We start from the raw sequence: 21,476 nt of genomic DNA, 5'->3' as shown, positions 1-21,476 counted from the left end.
ATAACCTCCGAAGAGATCTAAGGCCGAGCTTCACTTCCAATTTGCGTCGTGCTCCTCTTGATTTTCCCTACAAATTGGCCGGACGGGACCAACATGTTTTATGCCGACTCCGAACGGCATCTGCAAGGCAGATGAGTTTTCACTGGGCAAAGCAACATCAAAATTTTAGAAATAGGGTTTTTCAATTAGAAGAAAATGTTTCTAAGCGGGGCCGCCCCTCGGCAGTGTTTGGCAAGCGCTCCGGGTGTATTTCTGCCATGAAAAGCTCTCAGTGAAAACGCGCAGAAAATTAGTACTCCTAAATTTCAGTACGCATTATACTCATATGCAACTGAAATATGCGTCTATGTTTCACCTCCACAAATGGTGTGTGTCTACTATTCACCGCAACCGATTCAGGTAAAGGTTATACACTATGGTCACCAGAGGTTTGTGTCTCCGCTTTTCGGTACAACATGTTCTGTAGCTAGTTGCCGCTAGATGGGTCTCCTAAACATTATCTAAGGGAGGATAAGCGTTTTTTTTACCCGCAAACGTAGACGTATATACGTGTAAAAAAACACGTCTATTATTTCTATTTCCACCCTACCAAAAATCCCTTCAAATATCTTTGTATTTTTTAACTTAGAAATTATATTCTCCCCGAGTGATATACGTTGTCACTTTTCTCGATAACATAAAATGTTGCTGCCCGTCTAAGTGGCAGGGTTGAACTCTAGTCAACTTTAACTGTATTTTAAACTCGCACTGAAAAATCGGGCTTAATAGGAAAAGTGGGAAGATTTACAGAAGAACTAAAGGAATAGGGAAATTGAATGAGAAAATGCAAAGGGAATAGGAAATGAGAGAGAAAGAGCGTCAGACAGAGGATAGGCGAGTGAATAGATAAAGTCAAAACAAGTCTGTCGGGTTTAATTATACGGTTGGGAGTATTTCATGTTTGTCTAAACGTTTCCAGGGTTAGCCAGAGGTATTTAACCCTACAAAGGTAATATACGTAAATTTTAAGTGTATGTCGCATAAAAAGTCCAGTTACATTTTACCGTTATACCCTATCGCTGTGAGCGCTGGGCAGTGCTTTCTTTGTTTTAGTGTTACATACACAAGTGATTAATTAGTCAATTATCTGTTCGCGGATCACTTTAATCGGTGTTACAAAAAAAGTGTTCACGTCAATTTTACGTAGTTTACTAATAACTTGTAAAATTTTGAACGTAAGTTTGACGTGGTCTTGTTAATAATGTCTAAATATTTGTGGATGAAATTTAAGTTCCGTGTGAATTTCAGTTGAAATTAAAAGATAAAAATGGAAAACTTAAGTCATTGGCATGCGGATACAGAAATAGAGGCTCTTTTGAACAATATTGACAGCGGTGAAAGTTTTACTGATGCCATAATTGAGGAGGAAGTAGATTTGTTAAGAAAAATTTATGAAGATCTCGGAGTCTGTTTCGAAGACCTTGGGGAGCGCTATCGATGTTGATGGTCCATTGATGGTTCCGGTAACAAGTACCATTAAGGTAGGAGCCAGCCATCTCGGGAACGATTTGGTATGACCCCATGATACCTTGTAGGCCACACCGCCCTCCCACCCCATAGATCCATGAGGAACTTGTGGGCGCCAGAGCCCCGGCTGTTAAAGTAACAGGATTTCGACGGATGAAAGAGGTTTACAATTGGGTTGGATAAACTATTTATTGTACTGGAAACCCCTCAAATATATTTCAGTCGCCTCTTATGACCTGCCGAGGGTATATTCTAAGCCCCCTAACCGGCTGGTGGTTGCTAAATTGCTTCCAAATTCAACGAAATAAATTAAATTTGATAGTAAAACTACGGGAAATAATGAAATGGGTTGGGAAATATATGAACACAAAATTTTAGGGTGGGTTTTGACCACGCCCGGCTTTATGGACTTCGAGTCAGTAATGTGACATATTGGAAACGCTTTTGTTCCTAACTGACCATCGGGTCAGCTTGAGGAAGGTTTTGATATCAGTCATTTCGATTCAATGAAAGCCAGCATTAGACATAACGTTAGAAATGTAAAGGATGAACGAAAGTGATAGAGAATGCCATTGCTATTCTATAAGAGACGATTCGTTCTTCCGAGCTGCCGTTCGCATTACAAAATGATGCCCGAAGATGTGACATAAAAATTGTCCATTCTGATTTTATTATATGTCTTGCTTTTAGTCCAAATTAAAAAAGATATATAACAAATAAGCTATACAACTACTCCCTCAAAAAAAGTATTTCCCTATATAGTTTGTCTTTCAAGAAAAAAACGTCTGTTTATATGTTAATGTATATTGCAACAATTTTCCGTCATCCCTTGTTTCAGCGTCGCGAACGAGAACAAAAAATGACACTGATGATGGCGCAACGCCGAAACAGGTTTGTCTCTCAACCAAATTTCACAGGGGATGACGGAAAATCGTTCCAATATACATTTATTATCCACCCTGTCGAAAATTAACAAAACAAAATGAACCTGCTTGTATGTTTTATAGTAACACAGGAACAGGATACATATTGTACTCGTTTATACTACATTTTTTTAATTTTAGATCTTCGTTTTCTATTTTCAGAGGAGAAGATGTCGATGAATCCAACCGGGTATAAATTGTCCGATAAAACGGGTCGACTGACGGCATATGGTAAGTACGATTAAATAGAAAGGCGATTCGGAGCTCATATTTGTGTTCCAACTTTCCAAGAGTCTCAATAACGAAAAACGGCTAATATTTACTAAGTGATCGTATTAAATTGAAGTCATAGAAGTACGTAATAACAAAATACTTTAAAGTGTATTGTATTCCTGAAAAGCTGTCGGTTCTACTCACCACAGAAACTCAACGGTTAGGAAGTGCTGCAGAGATTATGCTTTTGATAAGACGTCTGCGTCAATATTTTTGATATTATTACTTAGGCCCATTTTTTCAGTGCAAGAGTTTAACCACTTTGACACTTCGGTCGATGACATATCATTTTACTGCTCACCTCAGTTCAAGCGGCAAAAGTGGTGGGTCTAAACTCTATAGATGGAGTTTAAACTTGCGCTGAAAAACTGGACCTTAGTATCTTATGGCGTGTTTTAATAATCTATAACTGAACGAATGTCTGGGCACCTCATAAGTAGGTTCCAAAATCCATATCGTATTAGGTTTCTCGGTAAAACAAACACGAATGAGTGTTTCCACGCAGCAAGAGGTAGAGCGATGCTACTCAACTCATTTAGATTTTTTTATTCAGTGGCCTTTCCTGTTAGTTCATGGACAGCCCAGTCCATATACATACCACTCTAACCTGGTACCCACCATAACCGCTGTAATACACCGAGAGTTAAGTGCGTTTGTTACTTTATACAATATATTTCAGATAGTAGCGAGTGGCCTCCTTTATGTTTCCTAATTCTGCCAGCAAAACAAAGCAATCGCTCAAAACTATCATGTTGTTTTTGTTGTTGCTGTAGCGATAAAGACACTCCCCGAAGGGCTTGGGTAGTGTTATCGATGTTGAAGGTTCTTTGCCGGATGCACATCCGGTAGGTTTCGGTAACAAGCACCCTTAAGATACTAGCCCATCCATCTCGGGAAAGATTTGGTACGACCTTATGAATCTTTTGAGGCCATACCGCCCTCCCACCCTCTGGATCCATGTGGAATTTGGGACCGACAGGGCCTCAGCTGTTAAAGAAACAGTATCGCTACGGGTAGTTGAAGTCGACAATTGGGTTGGATAAGCTATATATTGCGCTGACAACCGCTTAAAAGGGTTGCGCTACACAACCCCTTGAATCAATTTTGTATTTTATTCGCCTCTTTTTATTATTATTATTATTAGGCCTGGAAGCATTGCGACCTTTGTGTAGATCTATTGTGCATGACCTTTCGGCCTAATTTTGTATGTGGAAGCTTTTAATGTATCTAAGTACCTCTTCAGGCTTTTTACTCCATATCACATGGGGATTAAGACTCACAGCACCTAGATGGGAGAGTTTCTGCCTTGCCGCAGCGATCACTCGCAGAGAATGTGAACCGGCGTTTCATCCTCCAGCTCACAGAAACGACAAATTTGAGTATCGGATAGATTTAACTTATGTCCCTGATGTCCGGGAACCCATCCTAACAAAATCTTATTTTTGGCTCCCAGTTCATTAAGGATTTCAATGCAGTCATCCACTAGCTTAGATGTAGTTGTATAGGATTGATTGCAAGGCACGCAGGATCGCCTGGCTGTCCGACATAATTTAGATGCTCTTCGAGGATGAGCCTTTCCGTAGACATTATCTACCACAACCTTCTATTGCATGGATTTCTACCTGTCGCCGACATACCTGCCGCGGATATATTCTAAGCACCCTAACCATCATACTTAGGGAGAACGAAAGCCCCTAATCGGTATAGAGGCTTATGTAAAAAGTTAAGGAAAGAAGTCCGTTTTGAACGCGACAGTTTCTATAGCAATGAGTTCAGAGCATCGCATGGGAACCCAAAGAAGGAATGGAAGGTAATAAACAATATTTTTAATCGGGGTTCTAAATCAGTCGACTCATCAATTATTTTATTACAAAGTGGTGTAAACATTTCTGATCCCAAAATTGTAGCAAATCTCTTTAACTGTCACTTTTCTTCAGTCGGTCTAACTCACACAATTGCAGGCACATGCGAAACTTCGATGATTAACCCCATATTTTCGACCTCAGGCAGCAGTTTTTACTTTGTACCTTTTACCGGCGCTGAAATATTAAAGGCAGTTAATTCTTTAGATAACTCCAGATCGTGTGGCTCTGATGGAATTTCCAATCAGGTTTTGAAAAATGTCGCTTTAAATTTAGTCGATATTTTAGTTTATTTTTTTAACAAAAGCATCTTTTCTGGAATTTTTCCTACTGACTTGAAATGTGCTGTAGTCATTCCCTTATTTAAAAAGGGTGACAAAAAGGATATAAACAATTACCAACCAATTTCTTTGCTCTCTTCCATTTCGAAAACTTTTGAAAAGCTTGTTAAACGTAGAATTCTTGAATTTCTTAACAACAAAAATTTTTTCAGCCCGATGCAATTTGGTTTTCGATGTGGACGTTCCACCGAAGATGCCCTCTTGAACTTTTGTTCCTTTATATATAGCGAGTTAGACAAAAAAAAGAACTGTGCTGGCCTATTCGTAGATATCACGAAAGCATTTGATATGGTAGATCACCAAATCTTGTTAAATAAATTACATTGCGTGGGCTTTCGTGGCTTTATGTATAACTGGTTGAAATCTTACTTATCAGGAAGAGCGCAAAAAGTTAAGGTTGGCAGTTGTTTTAGTGATTCTGTTACTATTGACCTGGGAGTACCCCAAGGTTCTGTCTTAGGTCCGACATTGTTCTTAGTTTATTTGAATTCCTTATTTTCCCTGCCCTTTTTTGGGAAGGTTACCGCGTTTGCAGATGACCTTGCTATAGCCTATAGTTCAGCGAACTATCTAGATTTGATAGCAGGTGTCAACTATGATGTTCATCTGTTGAGAGTGTGGTTTGCTACACATAAAATGATTGTTAGCAGGAAAACACAGATGATGTATTTCGATTTACATTCAAAAATCTCTCCCGATATTGATATTATATTCCACGCCACTGACTGCGAACATTTTGCTCTAAACAATTTGATGTGCTCTGGAACGTGGTATAATTCTGAAACAACTTGTAGCGACAAGTGTTTTCGAATTGAAAGAGTTAAAGTCTTCCAATATCTGGGAATTTCTGTGGACAAATCCTTAAGTTGGTCAACACATATTTCTCGTCCCTTTCCATTAGATACTACTGCGCAAATCGCCCTTAGCTTTGAAGTCATTCGGGATATCGTCGTCGACGTCGCTTCTCACATGACTCCAGTATGTTTTATTTATCCGGAATTACTAAATTTCCAAAAAACGTTTGCCTTTCTCCCCCACACACTCATACGCATAGCTAAGTATACCAGTATGGGTTGTTGTATTTGCAAGATATTAAAATGGCGCGTGTTGTTAACATGTTTAAGTACTGGATAAATACTTATAATGACTAAGCATCCGTGCAAACGTCAGTCGTGCCCACATTTGGCAAATGACATTCTATTTTCGATTTGTGGCTAAACTAATAGTCCTAACAATAGCAAATCTACTGTCGCAACAAGCAACACAAACTTCCTAAAATGCTGAATTCAGTTTATTTGCCAAAGAAATCCACAACTCTTCAGAATAAATGTAAGAGGAAAAATTACAGTTTTGTACACCAGAAGCTGCCGGTGCACGACACACTCGTCCACTGAGGTGATAAATTACCCAACGTATCTCACCACCCTCCGCCCAGTATTACTCCTCCTTCGTAATTCGTGTGCACACGTATGCTGGCGCGATGTCTCAGTTTTGGTATGACTGCGTATGCGAGCGACGGTGGCAAGAAGTCAAAGTCATCCCCTCGCTTGGCAGCAAATATATATGCGTGTGGCTGAAATTCAATACGCGGCAAGCATAAACCGTTTAGTCACAGGATATTACATTCGTTCACATGTCACTGGAATTCCGTTTATTTACTGCATATGGTGGATAGTGAGACCTGGCCTAAGAGCACCTTAAGGAAAAGTCAGTCAAGCGAATTTTTTAAGCCCAAAAAAACCTTATCAGTTTATCAGTTGTTAACGTGTGCAAGTGACTGGTGCTGTCTTCCTGTTCCTTTTGCAAACAACCCGATTGTTATCTATGAGTGTATTGGTAATCAGTGTGAGGATGATCTGCGCTTAGAGGCGTAGCGAAAGCGACCATCAACGCATTTTAAATTGAATTTTAAGAGCAACGCGAACAATAACATTTTTGAGCGTTGCTAATTTGAGAAAAAACATATTTGGGTTGTTTTTTAAGTTAGAATTTTACGATGTGTGCGTGCGCGACATTTTAAATCCACACACCATCGAGTTGGGTAATGAAAAGAAAATTTCAATTTTGCACTCGATTTCATTCTAGGAATGTGAACGGGAACTTTTGGGTCGCAATTAAAGTTTGATAATGATAAGTGAATATTTACTTTTTTTCTTGGCGAAAGATTCTTTCTGAAGCTGCAAAATCACCCCGATTTATTTTATTCTTGTTTATACCCAGAAGTCTCAATTTATTGGTTATTTTTAAATATTAGGTTGGACTGGCCGGTCCATGAGGACCTCGCGTAGACTAAATAAGTCCGTAGTGATACCAGAAGTTTGTTTTAACAACCAACCTGAAAAATCCTATCAAAAACCAGGACCTATGTTATAAAATAAATCCCGCCTCTTGGCAAATACTAGAAGCTTCCTAGGACTTAAGCCACTTGCTGCTTCTAGATCTGACAGCTGTATCACTAATAATAGCTGGAGTCTTAGCCTGGCAACCGCAGGGCACGAGCACAGAACGTGCTCGATCGTTTCCTCCTCCAGCCCGCACTTCCTACATCTGCTATCACTGACCAAGCCTAATTCAAAGGAATGTGACGTCAGAAGGCATTGTACAGTCAGAATATTGATCTTATCAAGTTTTATTAAATAAGATACAATCTTTTTCCTCAAACTTATTGAAGTGTTCACGCCGCCCAACATGAGGTCCACCAACTTTACCACTGATCATGCGGCCCCAGACCAACAATTTGGTTGATAGGTACAGCTTGTCCAAAAATAACAACAAGGCCTGATTTTTCAGAGCTAGTTTAAGTTTAGTAACAAAATTAATTGGCAGCTGTAAGCCAAGTTGTATGTGAGAAACGGTAAGTGTGACAAAATTAGAAGTTTTGCAGGTTCAGGAGTGGGTTCAAGCCCCGGAGACAGCAACATCAAAAATTTAGAAACAATTTTTTTCAATTAGAACAACGGTTTTTCCAAGCGGGTCGCCCTTCGGCAGGACTTGAAAGCACTGCAATGAAAAGCTTCTCAGTGAAAACTTAACTGCCTTGCAGATGCCGTTCGGAAACGGTCGGTAAGGATTTCACATAGTGTTACCAGACGTTTTTTCGACTAAACTGATAACCCCTATCAAGAACTTTACCCAATGTTATTAAAAAAAGGCTCTCTTCTTTAAAAAATACTAGACGTTTCTTCTAAATCGAAAAATTGTGCCACTCTTTATAGCCTTAATCTGTCCGACGCTGGACACAAACATAATTGTTATGTTCCAATGAAGCGTGATCCAGATGTAAGGCGCGATAACCTCCGAAGAGATTTTAGGCCGAGCTTCTCTTCCAATTTGCGTCGTGCTCCTCTTTATTTTTTCCTCCAAATTGGCGGGACGGAACCTACTTGTTTTATGCCGACTCCGAACGGCATCTGCAAGGCAGATGAGATTTAACTGAGAGCTTTTCATGGCAGAAATACACTCGGAGTGCTTGCCAAACACTGCCGAGGGGCGACCCCCCTTAGAAAATTTGCATGTTAAATCTCTATCCGTATCTGGATCACGTTTCATTGGAACACGAGGAATATGTGTTTAAGAGTTTATTCCTATAACTCGAAATTCCGAAAAATGCTGTTACTGAGGTAGCCTAAGTAATAAGCATGTGATACCAAAAGGCAGTGCTTGTAAAATGGTTATCATGGGTCTAGAGGAACAAATTTTAAGTAACAAAAGTAACTTTGGTCCTCTAATGTCGCGAGGCTCATTATCATCCAAACTTAGCAACACCACGCTTGTACAAACATGCGGCTGCAGTTTATCCAGTTTCCCTCTTATATTTCTACTTCATGCCTGAAAAAATGCATCAGTAAATAGAAAGGTTTGCCTAATACAGGGCTGCACAGTATTTTGCAGGCTCTATCCCTTTAGAATCATCGATGCCTCGCCTTCTACCTCCGTTTTGATTATAAGGTACTCATCTAGAAACAGTTTTTATGTCTTCTAATGTTATACAGATATGTACTTTATTGTCATTTTCCCGTTGTTAGCGCTATGTTCCCGACTACTAGGTCTGCGGCTGTGATTTCCTGGCCAGAATGATTTCAACATATTGTAAACTCTGTTTCTCCTCCAGAATTATATCTCCTACCTCATGTCTAGTAAAAGTAAAAAAAGTAACCTAAAATCAAATTAATCAAATTTGGCGTTGGCGCTTTACCCGGTATCAGATATCCAAGAAACCGCATTCCAAGCCAAGCAATCTATTTGAGAGTCAAGTGCTGAATGTAAATGTGAAAAATATTCCCTCGTTTAGAGACAAATGAGTCTCGTCGTTGTGCCATTTTTTGGATAATTTTTCGTCATAATCTGACTATATTGCAGGTCTTGTATTTCTAGTTGAAAAATGCATGATCACGTATTGTGTCAAGAATGGGCATGTATGTATGTGAAAGTATATTAAGATTGTTTTTGTCGATCAGTAGCTTGTTCAGGTAAAACTCATTAATTCAATATTTTTGCTTTGTTGATTTTGTTCGTTTTTTCGTTACTTATTTTTTTTTATTTCTTTGTTCCTGCGAATTTAAGCCTAACAAGGTTAAGACCTTCAATTTTGCGCTATGCTATTTGTTCAATTTATTATTCAAGTTTTTTACTACGTACCCCATATTCCAAGACCATCTGGTTTGCTGGAAGCCTCCTCATACGAAAAGCTTACAGGGTTTGCTGACACCTTTCTAAAATTTTGAAACTAAGTGATCCCATGTTTTTTGAATAAATAACTTCTGACTTGCTAGTCATATACTCTTCCAACTCAGCCGAAGCGGACACTGTTGTATATTTTGAAAGTAAACTTATTTTTAACCCCAGCTCTTCTATTGTACAACAAATTCTTAAAATAACTTCAGCATCTCAACAATGAAACAAGAAGAAAATTAATTTTGAATACGAATTCATAAAATGATGGATGAATTTTCCCATTCCTCCTACTTGGCTTCAGCTGTGCGACCTTGTAAGGGTCGATTGCCATATTGTAGAACTTGTCGTCCACTACATTGCATAGAATACACCGTTAACCCACTCCAAGTGGCCCCACATACACACATATATTCACTCGAATGTTGTTATTATTATTGTTTATGGCACTTCGTTGTAGCAGACAAACAGCAACAACATCTGCATCGAACGACCGAACCATGCACAGGAAGGGAGATTTTCAATCAGTGCACGGTAGCCGCAATTTCCTTCAGATAAAATAACAATATTTTCATTTTTTATGATTTACCGAATGCTTTTGATTATGGTAGTTTTGTGAAGAAGAAGAAGAAATGCTTTAAATGCAATCTGATTTTTATGAGCAGAAGGCAGGAAATCGGATAAGCCAAAGATAATGGGCAAAATGTGCAGGAATACTTTCAGATATAATAAATAATTTCGTGGGCAAGAGCACCGAACGACGAGATAGCGAAGCAATATAGAAGCCTTTCTTACTTTGAAATATGTAAAAAATGTTATTTTTTACTCTTAAAATCTTATTGAAAATGCTTTACTTTAAAAGAAAAAATATTTTAAACGTTGTAGTTTCTAGCCAAGTTGAGCCATGCATGCTGACCAAGTAAGGTTCGTAGCACTCGAATCTTGCAGCAGCCCCAACTATAAAGAAAATAGGAAATATAGGGGATTGTAGGGCGAATAACACGTGCTATTAAAGCATCTGTTGATTTTATTTACAATTCGCAACGCAGCACAGCATCATAAAAATAACAAGTACTTAAATTTATACGGCCGAATCATTAAACAAATTTTGTGTAATAAAAGTTACCGCATTTTCATGGATTTTTGGCCATTCATGCCAGAAATAATTGTTTCTCCGAATTCGTAAAAGTATTCTTTAGGATTCATGGGATAAATACTGCAACGTCGTTATCAGTGCGACATCAGAACTCGGTTACTCGATCCCTAAACATATCGATAAAATATATCAAGTAGAAATAGTTCCTTCAACGAATAAAAAAATGCTGTCCGTTTGGTAAATAGTAGAAGTTTTCTAGGGTACCAAGCTTATTTGCTGCTTCTATATCTGGTAGCTGTGTCACTCTTTATAGATATAGACGATACAGAGAGTGTACAGAATGTGGTCTATCTCCTTCCGCAATCCGCACTTCCAACATTTGCTATCCCTGCGAGGTCTAATTTAAAAGAAAGCATGTGATGTTAGAAGGCAATGCCCAGTAAAGTTGCCTTTCATGTGTTAATATTCCCCTTTTCTCAGTGATAAAAATAACTTTATTAGTCATAGGTCGTGAGACCTGCATATGGTCGTCGACAGTTTGCAGCTCGCACCTGTTAACACGCCTTCCCCGCTGGGTCGATCGTTTGCAAATCTCGTCTTCCTCCTGTCTACTATAGTTTAATAATATTTTCAAAAAGTGTTTCTAAATGAATTAACGCATGTGCTTTGTTCATTAGACTTGACCTACTCTGACGAGAGATAATTCTCTCAGTCTAAGGTTTCTTTGGCTTACTGCGTTGCGTTCAGTTCTTCACACAATACGTTATATTTGACTGGCTTCTAAAATGCCCATATAGTATTTCTAACAAGGCTTATCGGGTGTAGCAAAGGTAGCGGGAGGTAAGATCAACGGCTTTGTTGCCAATTGACTTCAGTGATTGTAAGGATAACGGCGGGTGAGATTTTCAAGACTCAAATACTTGTTAGATCAGTGATGAACAACGTCAGGAAAGTAACAGTATATGCCGTTCAAGGTGTCACTTTCAAATATTTACTTATACGTTAATTTGGTTTTTTTTTTTTTGCGAAGTGGGCTGGTATTGATGAAGTCGGTGGATAGTGCCACGATGAATGTCCGACGGTCGTCCAGTGAATGTTCAAATAGGTATCGGCGTGAAATGTCCAGAAAAGGTAAAAGACTGATCTTTTGAGTGATGAGCTAGTTGCGAGTCGATGTCAAAAACCAGTATATCAGTGAAAGTAAACCAATAATAGGTGGTCTAGTATGTATTTTTAAGACCGGGATGTAACAAACCGTAAGGTCATGATCGCTCCAAATCCCTTCGTGAATCAAAATAATTGGTAACGATTCCCGGCCGTCTGTGTAGGATCAAAAAAGAGGTCTGCTTGCAAAAAATTTGGATACAGACTTTTCATATCGAAATTTTACTTTGGATAATTTTCAAGATCAAACCGCTAACTTAAAAATAAGTATAAATAACACGTTTAAGAGGTTTTCCTACACGAAACCGAAAGAAATTCATAACGTTCACTTCACGTGTCTTCTTTCAGATCGCTCGGAACAGAAGAGGTGCAGAGTTTCATATTTAGCAGCTTAACTTTGTCACAAAACTTTGTCACAAAATATTTCGAGAGCCTGTGTCCTATTCCGGGCTCTGACGATCTCTACATTCAGCTCTTATTATTTTCCGTAGAAGCTTTAGACTTATTTCCAGTATAATATGCTTTCCGCAAAGTTCAATTCGCTCACCTCAAGGATAAGTCAACACTGCTGAAGCCTAAGAGCAATGTTTTGAATCTTCATATTGAGCAATACTTTTAAACTCATTTCTGGGTGCATTCAAGCTCCTTGTTCAGTCTTTTCGAAGTGTGCCTTTTGCTCTCTCCAGCCCACCCTTTGGAATAATCAGTTTAATACAATACAATGTCCAATTTACACATAATCTTCCAAGGACGATGGTTTGTTTTGCTTAAAAAACTGCAAAAATTAATTTGATTTAACTTTAATTTGAGAGGCAACTATCAGCAGAAAATAAGTCTAAAGCGTGAAGTATTTTACTTTGGACTTGCCTTCGACTGCTGGTTCGCGTTCGTTTGGAGTTTTTTCTTAATAATCTTTTTTTTTTTAATATCTTTGCAGATCTTTTGCCAACAACAGTCAATGCCACAGGTGAGACACGGGAGTTCCTACAGAAGGTCATCGATGTGCTGTTGGACTTTGTAAAGGCGACTAACGACCGCAATGAAAAAGTGTTGGAATTCCATCACCCAGAGGAAATGAAAGCGTTACTTGATTTGGAGATACCTGATCGGGCAGTGACGTTGCAGCAACTGATTGAAGACTGTGCCACCACATTAAAATATCAAGTGAAAACTGGTAAGTAAATATGGGCGGCAACAAGGGAGCAAACTAACTTTTGCACCACTACATTTTTACTAAAACGCTGCTAACTCCATTGAGAAAACCCACAACAAACAAGCAAAACAAAAATTGATTTCATTAAAAAGTTTTGCTCGCCAAAACAATAAAAAACGCCACTCACATTCAGGAAGTCAACGCCAACGCCGACACATCCGCAACAAAGCATGAGAATCCGGTTTAGTGATTGGGGGTGGAGCGCGTGTTTGGTTGCGTTTAAGTGTCTCCTGAGGCGGCTATATAACTATGTAGCATGTCTCATCATCGGAGTGGCATAAATACGCTTATTATCGCTACTTCAAACACAATTGCGGTCACGTGGCAAATTCGATTAGGAAGAGCTTGCATGGGCGGGCATCAAAGTCAGCAAGGAGTTAGACAATAAAATCAGTGTGCCATTCATGATGCTCAACAACAACAAAGTGCCACACGACTTTTGGCTTTCAATCCTTTAGCGGTGTGGGAGTTTGATTGATTTGGCACTCAATGGCAGCCACAATATTTGACAACAAAAAAAACCCAAAAAAAAATTTTAAGAGTTTGTCGGTTTTTTAAGTATCACAATGATATTTATGTACAATAAATTATGCACCCCACCCCACACAGCGCAAATAATGCGCTTATGCGATGTCTGCTCATGAAAGGTGTAAATTGAAGAGTCTCTGGATTCAATGGGCCATAAAATGGCATCAGTGCGTTGATCTGGTTATCTGTCATTTGTTCGTTGTCCACATTGTGCGGCATAGCTTTAAGTAACGAATTACGCTAATACGACCACAACACAACCAGTCACGTCTTGAATGTCACTATAAAAAGGGCACCATGCAGTGCAGAGCTCGTGGGAGTTTCAGAGCATATGCTTTTGGCTGCCTGTTGCCAATGGTGGCTAATTATTATTCAAATATTTTGCGAAAACAAATTTGATTTTGAGTAATTGTCAAGCTTTTTGCCGTTTTACATCGCGGTAATGGGGTGCAGTATATCTCGTCACTGACTAGCCTGTTCAAACAATTCCCGTTTAGATAAACTTGGAAGGTGTTTGTTTAACAAATTCAATTATCAAAGGATAAAAAGTTAGATTTTTACTACGCTAATATATATACATATATGTATGTATATGTTTATACAGCAAAAAAAGAAATTAACGTGAACGGTTGGCGATGAAAACGGGATTTAAACTAGGAGTGAATAAAAGCGAAACTGTTAGAAAAAGTATGCTATATTTCCACACAATTCAGGAGTTGTACCGAAATGGTCCCGAAAAGAGTCCCGAAGTGACCCTAAAACTGTGCCAAAATTATCCCGAAGCAGTCTAAAATGATTATGAAGTTTTACCAAAATTATACCTAAAGGGATCTTAAAATTGCTCCAAATTGGTTCCGAAGTAGTCTCGAAACGAAGAAGCAGAAGAAGAAGAAGAAGCGAACGAGAAGCACCAATAATTCCGAAGTGATTTTGAATTGGTGCAGTAACACTCCCGAAATGATTTCGAAATAGAATCGAAATGATCCCGAAGTTGCCCCAAATTTTACCTAAAGGAAACCGGAATGATTCTGAAATTGTTCCAAATTGGTCTTGAAATAGTCTCTAAATGATTTCGAATATATACCAGAAGCCATTCTGAATTGCCTTAAAATGGCATATACATATATATAGTTACAAAATGATCCTTAAAATAATCTCAAAGCGTTCCTGAAGCCCTCCCAAGGAAATATTCATGAAACAGTAGTTCCCGAAGTAGTTCCAAATTGGTACAAGAATGCGACACAATTACAAAATTAGATCGAAGTCCGTCAATCCGTAACGCATGGATAGAGGAAGCACTTATCTTCTATGCATACGCACCCCTTTATTGCACACCATGATGTGTCCATCTTTAATTGAATGATTTTGAATATTTTCTTCTTATGGCATGAGTCACTGTTATGTTGTATGAATCGATGTATCATAATTTGAAGGGTCATAGGTCACCGAAATGGCGTTTTCTTTTTCCCAAAAGTTCTTCCAGGTATTGAAACCTTCCATCATTCAACGTTATTAATTTAAGCTGATCACGTATTTTTTCTTTTTCTCAGAAAAGCGGTCTCTTGTCCGCCTTGTTGGTGATTCTGGAGGAAGCTTGTCTTCAGCATGGAGTTTTTAGCCAATCAAAATCCCAATTTAATGCGTCAATTTTCATTTCCATAAATGGTTTTGCAAGATGGGTTTCGTATAAGAATTTGGTAGCTCTCAGCCAATCTAGAGATAAGAAAATGTCGTTAGAAATGTTAACCTCGTGTTGCACTCTTAAATTCTAAATTTTGAACAAGGTCTGTGGCTATGCAACATGGCTCTTTTTGTAGATTATTAGATCTTTTTTTATTCGATGGAAAATATGTATTTTGTAAAAGGAAGACGCAAACTCACGAGCGAGCTGAGAAAAACCAACAGAGCGACAATATTTACAGAAAATAAAGCGCGATAAGTCCCTAGTTCTAGGTAGGAGGAGAAGCAGGCGAGTAACCACGGTGGACGGTGTCAATGCTGACGATAGAATTAGTAATAGGGTGGTTGATGCCAAAGCCAAATGGGTAAAGAATGAATCGGTTGAAAGTTCCACTGGAGTTAAGGATATAGAGATGTAAGTCATAGATAAGGTGGTTAATGGTGAAATGATGAGTGGTTGATTGGTGTCAAAGGTACCAGTAGGTGAGTATATGGAGTGGACGCACCAGTAATTTGAAGATTAGGAGATTGTGAGCTTTAAAGAAACTTACCTAATTCGATGTGCTTAGTTTATTAGTTATTATAAAATCTTTGAGAAGTTAACTGAATCAAGGTAAGCGTTTACCTACCGAATTAAATGCATGCAAGTGTTCTAGCAGCTCATGGCGTTTTCTTTTCTGAAGATAATGTTGCTCTCATAGCTCTTCTCAGCTCTCTCGTGTATGTGCCCCTTTCCAAAAATATTCCCCACTGAATTAGAAAAGGATTACCATTACCAACGTTTTTCTGAACGCCAGGCAGCCTGGCCCAAAAGTTAGAATCGTCTAAATTTCCTCGGAGGTGAATCGCGCCAAGTATTTATTTTTTTTATTTAACATGAGGGTAACATTTTTCCAGAGAAGTAAAGGCCATATGGGTCTGAATACTAGTGATGGCAGTGAAAGCAACATTACAAATGAACCGACCAAATAAAGTGAAGTGCTGTTACAAAAACAACACAACAGTGCTTGGCGTCAGAGCCTCTCTGCCTATTCCTCAAACTTCGTTCCAAGATTTAAGCTCATAATTCTCTTCCCCATCACATTGTTTAGAAGATGGTGAAGTCAAGCTTTGCCTCAAAGGGAACTTCATGAAATTAGAAACAACTTCCACTGGTGAATCAGACATTTCACCTACAGACCCTGAAATTCTCTAACCAGAGCGATTTCGTCAAGAAAACAAAACATTTTAGTCTTCTCCTAGGCTTGTTGAATAATGTTGCTGATTTTTAGCCCAAAGCACAACCGTATCCAGTGGATTGAAAACATTTACACATTACATATCCAACAGCACTCAAACCACGCGCCTTGCCTTCTTCTTCTTAATTGGCGTTAACCATCTAGACAGTTTTGGTAGAGATCAACAAACCAGACAACCAGGCATACGGAAATTAAATCCTTCTATACCTGATCTTCCATTTCTTTTTTCACCAACGGTGAGAATCTATAGACGTACCTTTTATGGCGGTAACTTCACTCAGGTTTTTATTAAAGTGAACTTGTCGCTTTATATTCTAAATAAACATAATCTGACATTGACTTGTCTACTTTTCAATGACTTTTACATTTAGCTTTAATAGGAACTCCATCAAAGCTCACCTAACCACTCACAAATGCTGCAGCAGGCGAACGAATTCTTTTGCTTTTATTACGTAAGTGCGATAAAAATCCCATTTATGATCCATAATCCCACGTAATCCCCCGCACTCCATATTGGTAATATAATATACCGTTACCAACCCCCGCATGCACATAAACGGACACACTATTTACTGCTCATCGGAGGCAGCAAGCAATCAGAAGCACATGGCAATCTGACAATACGTTGGAGTTGGGCATCAATGTCCTGAAAAACGTAGACACGCACACATGTCTTGTATAAGAATTCGGTCGTTCGTATGTATGTATTTAATCTAGAAGAGAGAGAGCTTTAATCAAAATCCGTTGTTATTTTCTGACTCGCTGCACGTTGATCCTTTGATGCGAATGAATGGTTAACTGAACGAATGAATGAGTAGCGGAGTATGCCGGAGTACGACATAAATTTGGATGGGCGACTGAAGTACAATAAACTGTGCATTTGGCCAACTGTGCCAATGTCAGCAACACCCCGTGCAAATTGAAATGTTTGCCTTCGTTAAAACCATAAACCCATACAGATCTCGTCAAGACAAATGGTTCACTCCATGTATGTACATAGAAGTTCTACTTGCTTGGTCTCAGCTGGTCTGCTGCTACTGCTTGGTTGATATTGAATGAATGACGCGCGCTTTCAAGGCTCGCGGCAATGGGTTTTTAATCACACGACTTATGGCACCCGGCATTTGAAGAGACAGACTTAAGACGAAGGGTTTGCTCATCAATCTGCCTTCCTTCCAACCCCTTGTTAAATTCACACTACATATTTCTTTATGCATTGTACTATCTGGGTAGGTCGGGTTCATGTGCTATTCGCAATGACGATTGTTGTTCTTTGTTTGTGATTTGTATTTTTGTTTACTTTTGTATTTGTTTCTTGTTTGTTTGCGATTTCATTCAGTATTCTATTGGGGATTTTGGCTTGACTCGCTTGTGGTGCAGTAATTCGCAATTAGCTACAATAAATGAGCAATTTATGAACACCCCTTAATACAGTTGAAGAGTTCGTGTGGGCTTGGCGGGATTTAGACCAATTTGTTTCGTAATTTTGCTTTTAAATATTTTCACTTTTATTTTTTAATCTTTTGTACAATTTTTTTGAGATAAAAGCAAATGTAAACAACAATTTTGCATCGATTTTACATATCAAATAGTAGAAAGGAAGCGGAAGCGCCAGATGTACCGTCGTCTGCCGTTGTTGCATCAACCTCCACCACGCCCTCGTGTGGCTTACATAGCGATATAGAAATGCACTGACTCGTGATTTGTGATGTTCCATTTTAACAAAACAAAACAACAACAAAAATTATTATTTTATTTCGTCGATGTCTAGGCGGTTTATTGTCTCAATATCTCCGTTGAACTTGTAACGCATTATTTCCGCTTTTTGGTTGCATTTAACGTTGAACTTGAAATAAACGAAAACAAAATTGCGATTTGCTTTTTAATAAAAGAAATAATCATGCTTTCGTTTGACTGTCTAGAGTAGGGATGTATACAACGGCATAGCTGCCAAGCACATCTGTTACCAAGCTTAACTCCCACCTTCGGTCGTTTGTCTCATGTCATTCGATTTCCTGCTTAAAATAATCACGCCGGCTGACACTGTGACAGACAAGCGCTGATAATCGAAAAGCATATGGGTATATTTATTTTCTTTTTTTTCAAGCGTCTAAATTTCTTAAAGAGAAACTTAAACCAATAAAATTGCGAATGCTTACAGTCTATGTTTAAGTAACTCCTCATGAAGCTTGTGACTTGAAACTAAACACATGGATTAAAACCAGGGTGGCACTATCACTCAAATGCACCTACCATTAAAAAGTGTTGGTGATAGTGAGATTGGTAATTCCTTACGACAGCATGACACTGCTAGTACGCGTCAAAAAATATCGAGAGAGGTGTCAAAAGACGCGTACTGACCTCGACAACAATAATCTGAAGGCGAAGTAAAATTTTATCTCTGTCCGGAGATATTTGCAGTTGAAGTTGGCGATTTTCATGTGGTTGTTGTATGTTGTTGTACCCACAAAAAAATTGTGAACATAAGTGTTTTGCGCGGATATAGTTTTGGTCTCCAAACCGGTGTTGGACCGACACAGGGTAATTTTTTATAAACACCGACAAAGGCCGCAACGCAGAAAGGTGTTCTGCGCAAAAATACTATGGATACCACCCCCGGTTTCGGAGGTACCCGCGAGTCTTTTTTCGGTTTTTCGTTAATATCTCTTGAACGAGTTAAAACTTTTATTTTCCACCTTCGGATTATTAATACTGATGTCAATACGCGTCGTTTGATAGCTCTCTCGATATTTTTGGACGCGTATTAGCAGTGTCATGCTGTCGTTAGGAATTACCGTGAGATTTTTTGGTTTTCCAAGCGAGATTTACCGCTTGATCAGTTTCGTCAAGTTGAAGAAGAGAGTCTTTTCTAGTGAAAATGGCAAGCTCCGCCTTTGTTGAATCCCCCCAACTCGTTTTTTCCTCTCCACTGCGAAAATGCTGTTGGTGGTAACTTACTTGTGATCAGTATCACTAAGTCCTTAGCGTATTCGCCAATCCTTGTTCCTTTTGATCTGAATGTTTCCATAGGAGCACTCCCCCATGAGTTGTGCTAATAATACTCGCTCCACAAACCGATCCCACGCTTATAAGAGCTTTAGGTGGGCCTGCTTGAGGAATGAAAGCATCATGATCAGTATCATCCCATCTGACCTGGCCCATTAGAAAGGCTATGTTTAATCCAGATTGTATTTTGTAAGCCGTGTTGTCTGTTTTGTTGTTTTATGTTTTTTTGCAATCCTGACACAGCTTTTGTATTTGTTAAAACGACATATTTACATATTGACCAGTGGGTTTTGTACGATATATTTAATATTATTGCTAACCGATTTATCACCCTTTCAAAATAAACAGATCCTTTAAAATTAGGCCCTCAAAACCAAAGACATCCTGAGCATTTGTGGTTAAGATCATCTCAAGTATGCGAAAACAAATAATTCGGCTACATTAGGTTTCAAAAGAAAAGTTCCAACCATTGCTTCACTGCCCTTTCAATGAGCGGAAACAATTTTCTGACATCCGTTAGCTCAAAAACACTTGGGCGTATGTGGAAAGTTACAGCTTTTATATATAAAACAAGTCGACCATAAATTAATTTCCTAAACGCATTTCTTACTGTTACTTATATCCTCGTTCTTCTGTCTTTTCATCCTACAGGGCATCCACATTTCTTCAATCAGCTGTCATGCGGACTGGACATTGTATCAATGGCTGGCGAATGGTTAACAGCAACTGCCAATACCAATATGTTCACATACGAAATTGCGCCAGTTTTCATTTTAATGGAAAATGTTGTGCTCTCGAAAATGCGTGAAATCATCGGTTGGGAAGGTGGCGATTCAATTTTGGCACCCGGCGGTTCAATTTCAAATTTGTATGCATTCTTGGCTGCACGCCACAAAATGTTCCCCAACTATAAGGAGCACGGGGCTGCTGGTCTACCAGGACAATTGGTTATGTTCACCTCAGATCAATGCCATTATTCGGTGAAATCGTGTGCTGCGGTTTGTGGTCTTGGCACGGAGCATTGTGTTATGGTGCCATCTGATGAGCATGGAAAAATGATTTTACCTGAATTGGAACGTTTGATATTGGAACGTAAGGCCAAAAGTCATATTCCGTTCTTTGTAAATGCTACTGCCGGTACGACTGTGTTGGGCGCCTTTGATAATATCAATCAGATTGCCGATATATGCCAGAAGTACAATTGCTGGTTGCACGTTGATGTGAGTTTATGCTAAAAATTGTTAAAATCAATAAATAAAATAATATGCGAGGACAAACATTTCTCATATTTTTATACTTCATCTTCTTGCATTTCTCGTTTTAGGCGGCTTGGGGCGGTGGTCTGCTTTTGTCGCGTAAATATCGTCATCCTCGACTTTCTGGCATTGAGAGGTAAGCGCTTTTACCTGTACTTCTATACAGAGATTGTAAAGAACAATTCCAGACACAGATACTTTCAAATAAAACCGAGTTATCTGATTGTTATCGACGATTTATGAGTTTGTTATCGGTACATTTATTATGGATAGTTTTCGAATAGTTATTTATTTTTTATGGAAGAGTTATGAATTTATTATCGATAGCCAATGTTATCGGGGACTTATCGGTTTTAATTGAAAAAATATCGCATTACTATCGAATATATATAGCGTTCTTTGATCTAAAAATATTGCTTTGTTATGGAAAAATATCGATTTTTTACCGAAGAGTTATCGATATATTGTCGAAAACGTTGTCGCCCATCATGACTTTGCCAGCGAAGCCTTGGGGCTTTTTTGGACATAATATCTTGATATATAAGAGGTCACAAGCACTGGCGTATGCTTATGAAATTAATATTATTTGCATGTACAAACGCGCTTTGAGTTCTGCCTTCTCTGGATTAGAAAAACAAGCAAAAGTAGTGTGTCCTGGTGCAAATTAGGACAAGACGTAGTATTTGTTGTCATCCGAGACTGTGAAGCATTTCGTCTAT

The 21,476-nt window shown here is 38.8% G+C and overlaps 1 protein-coding gene across 3 annotated transcripts in view; it reads left to right on the top strand.

Moving 5' to 3' along the window:
- Gad1 (glutamate decarboxylase) overlaps positions 1 to 21,476 on the top strand; it is a 62,464-nt gene that overhangs the window by 21,925 nt on the left and 19,063 nt on the right. For all 3 annotated transcript variants that reach the window (XM_067790562.1, XM_067790559.1, XM_067790560.1), the window contains 4 exons: positions 2,592 to 2,660; positions 12,774 to 13,010; positions 20,153 to 20,721; positions 20,826 to 20,893. In XM_067790562.1, coding sequence (XP_067646663.1) covers positions 2,600 to 2,660; positions 12,774 to 13,010; positions 20,153 to 20,721; positions 20,826 to 20,893 — 935 coding nt within the window. In that variant the 5' untranslated portion in view covers positions 2,592 to 2,599. The remainder of the gene's footprint in view (positions 1 to 2,591; positions 2,661 to 12,773; positions 13,011 to 20,152; positions 20,722 to 20,825; positions 20,894 to 21,476) is intronic.

This window comes from Eurosta solidaginis, chromosome 5, assembly GCF_040869045.1.
Source record: "Eurosta solidaginis isolate ZX-2024a chromosome 5, ASM4086904v1, whole genome shotgun sequence".
Taxonomy (NCBI): Eukaryota; Metazoa; Arthropoda; class Insecta; order Diptera; family Tephritidae; genus Eurosta; species Eurosta solidaginis.
Note: the sequence above shows the minus strand (reverse complement) of the source record. Positions and strands in the feature narration are given on the sequence as shown.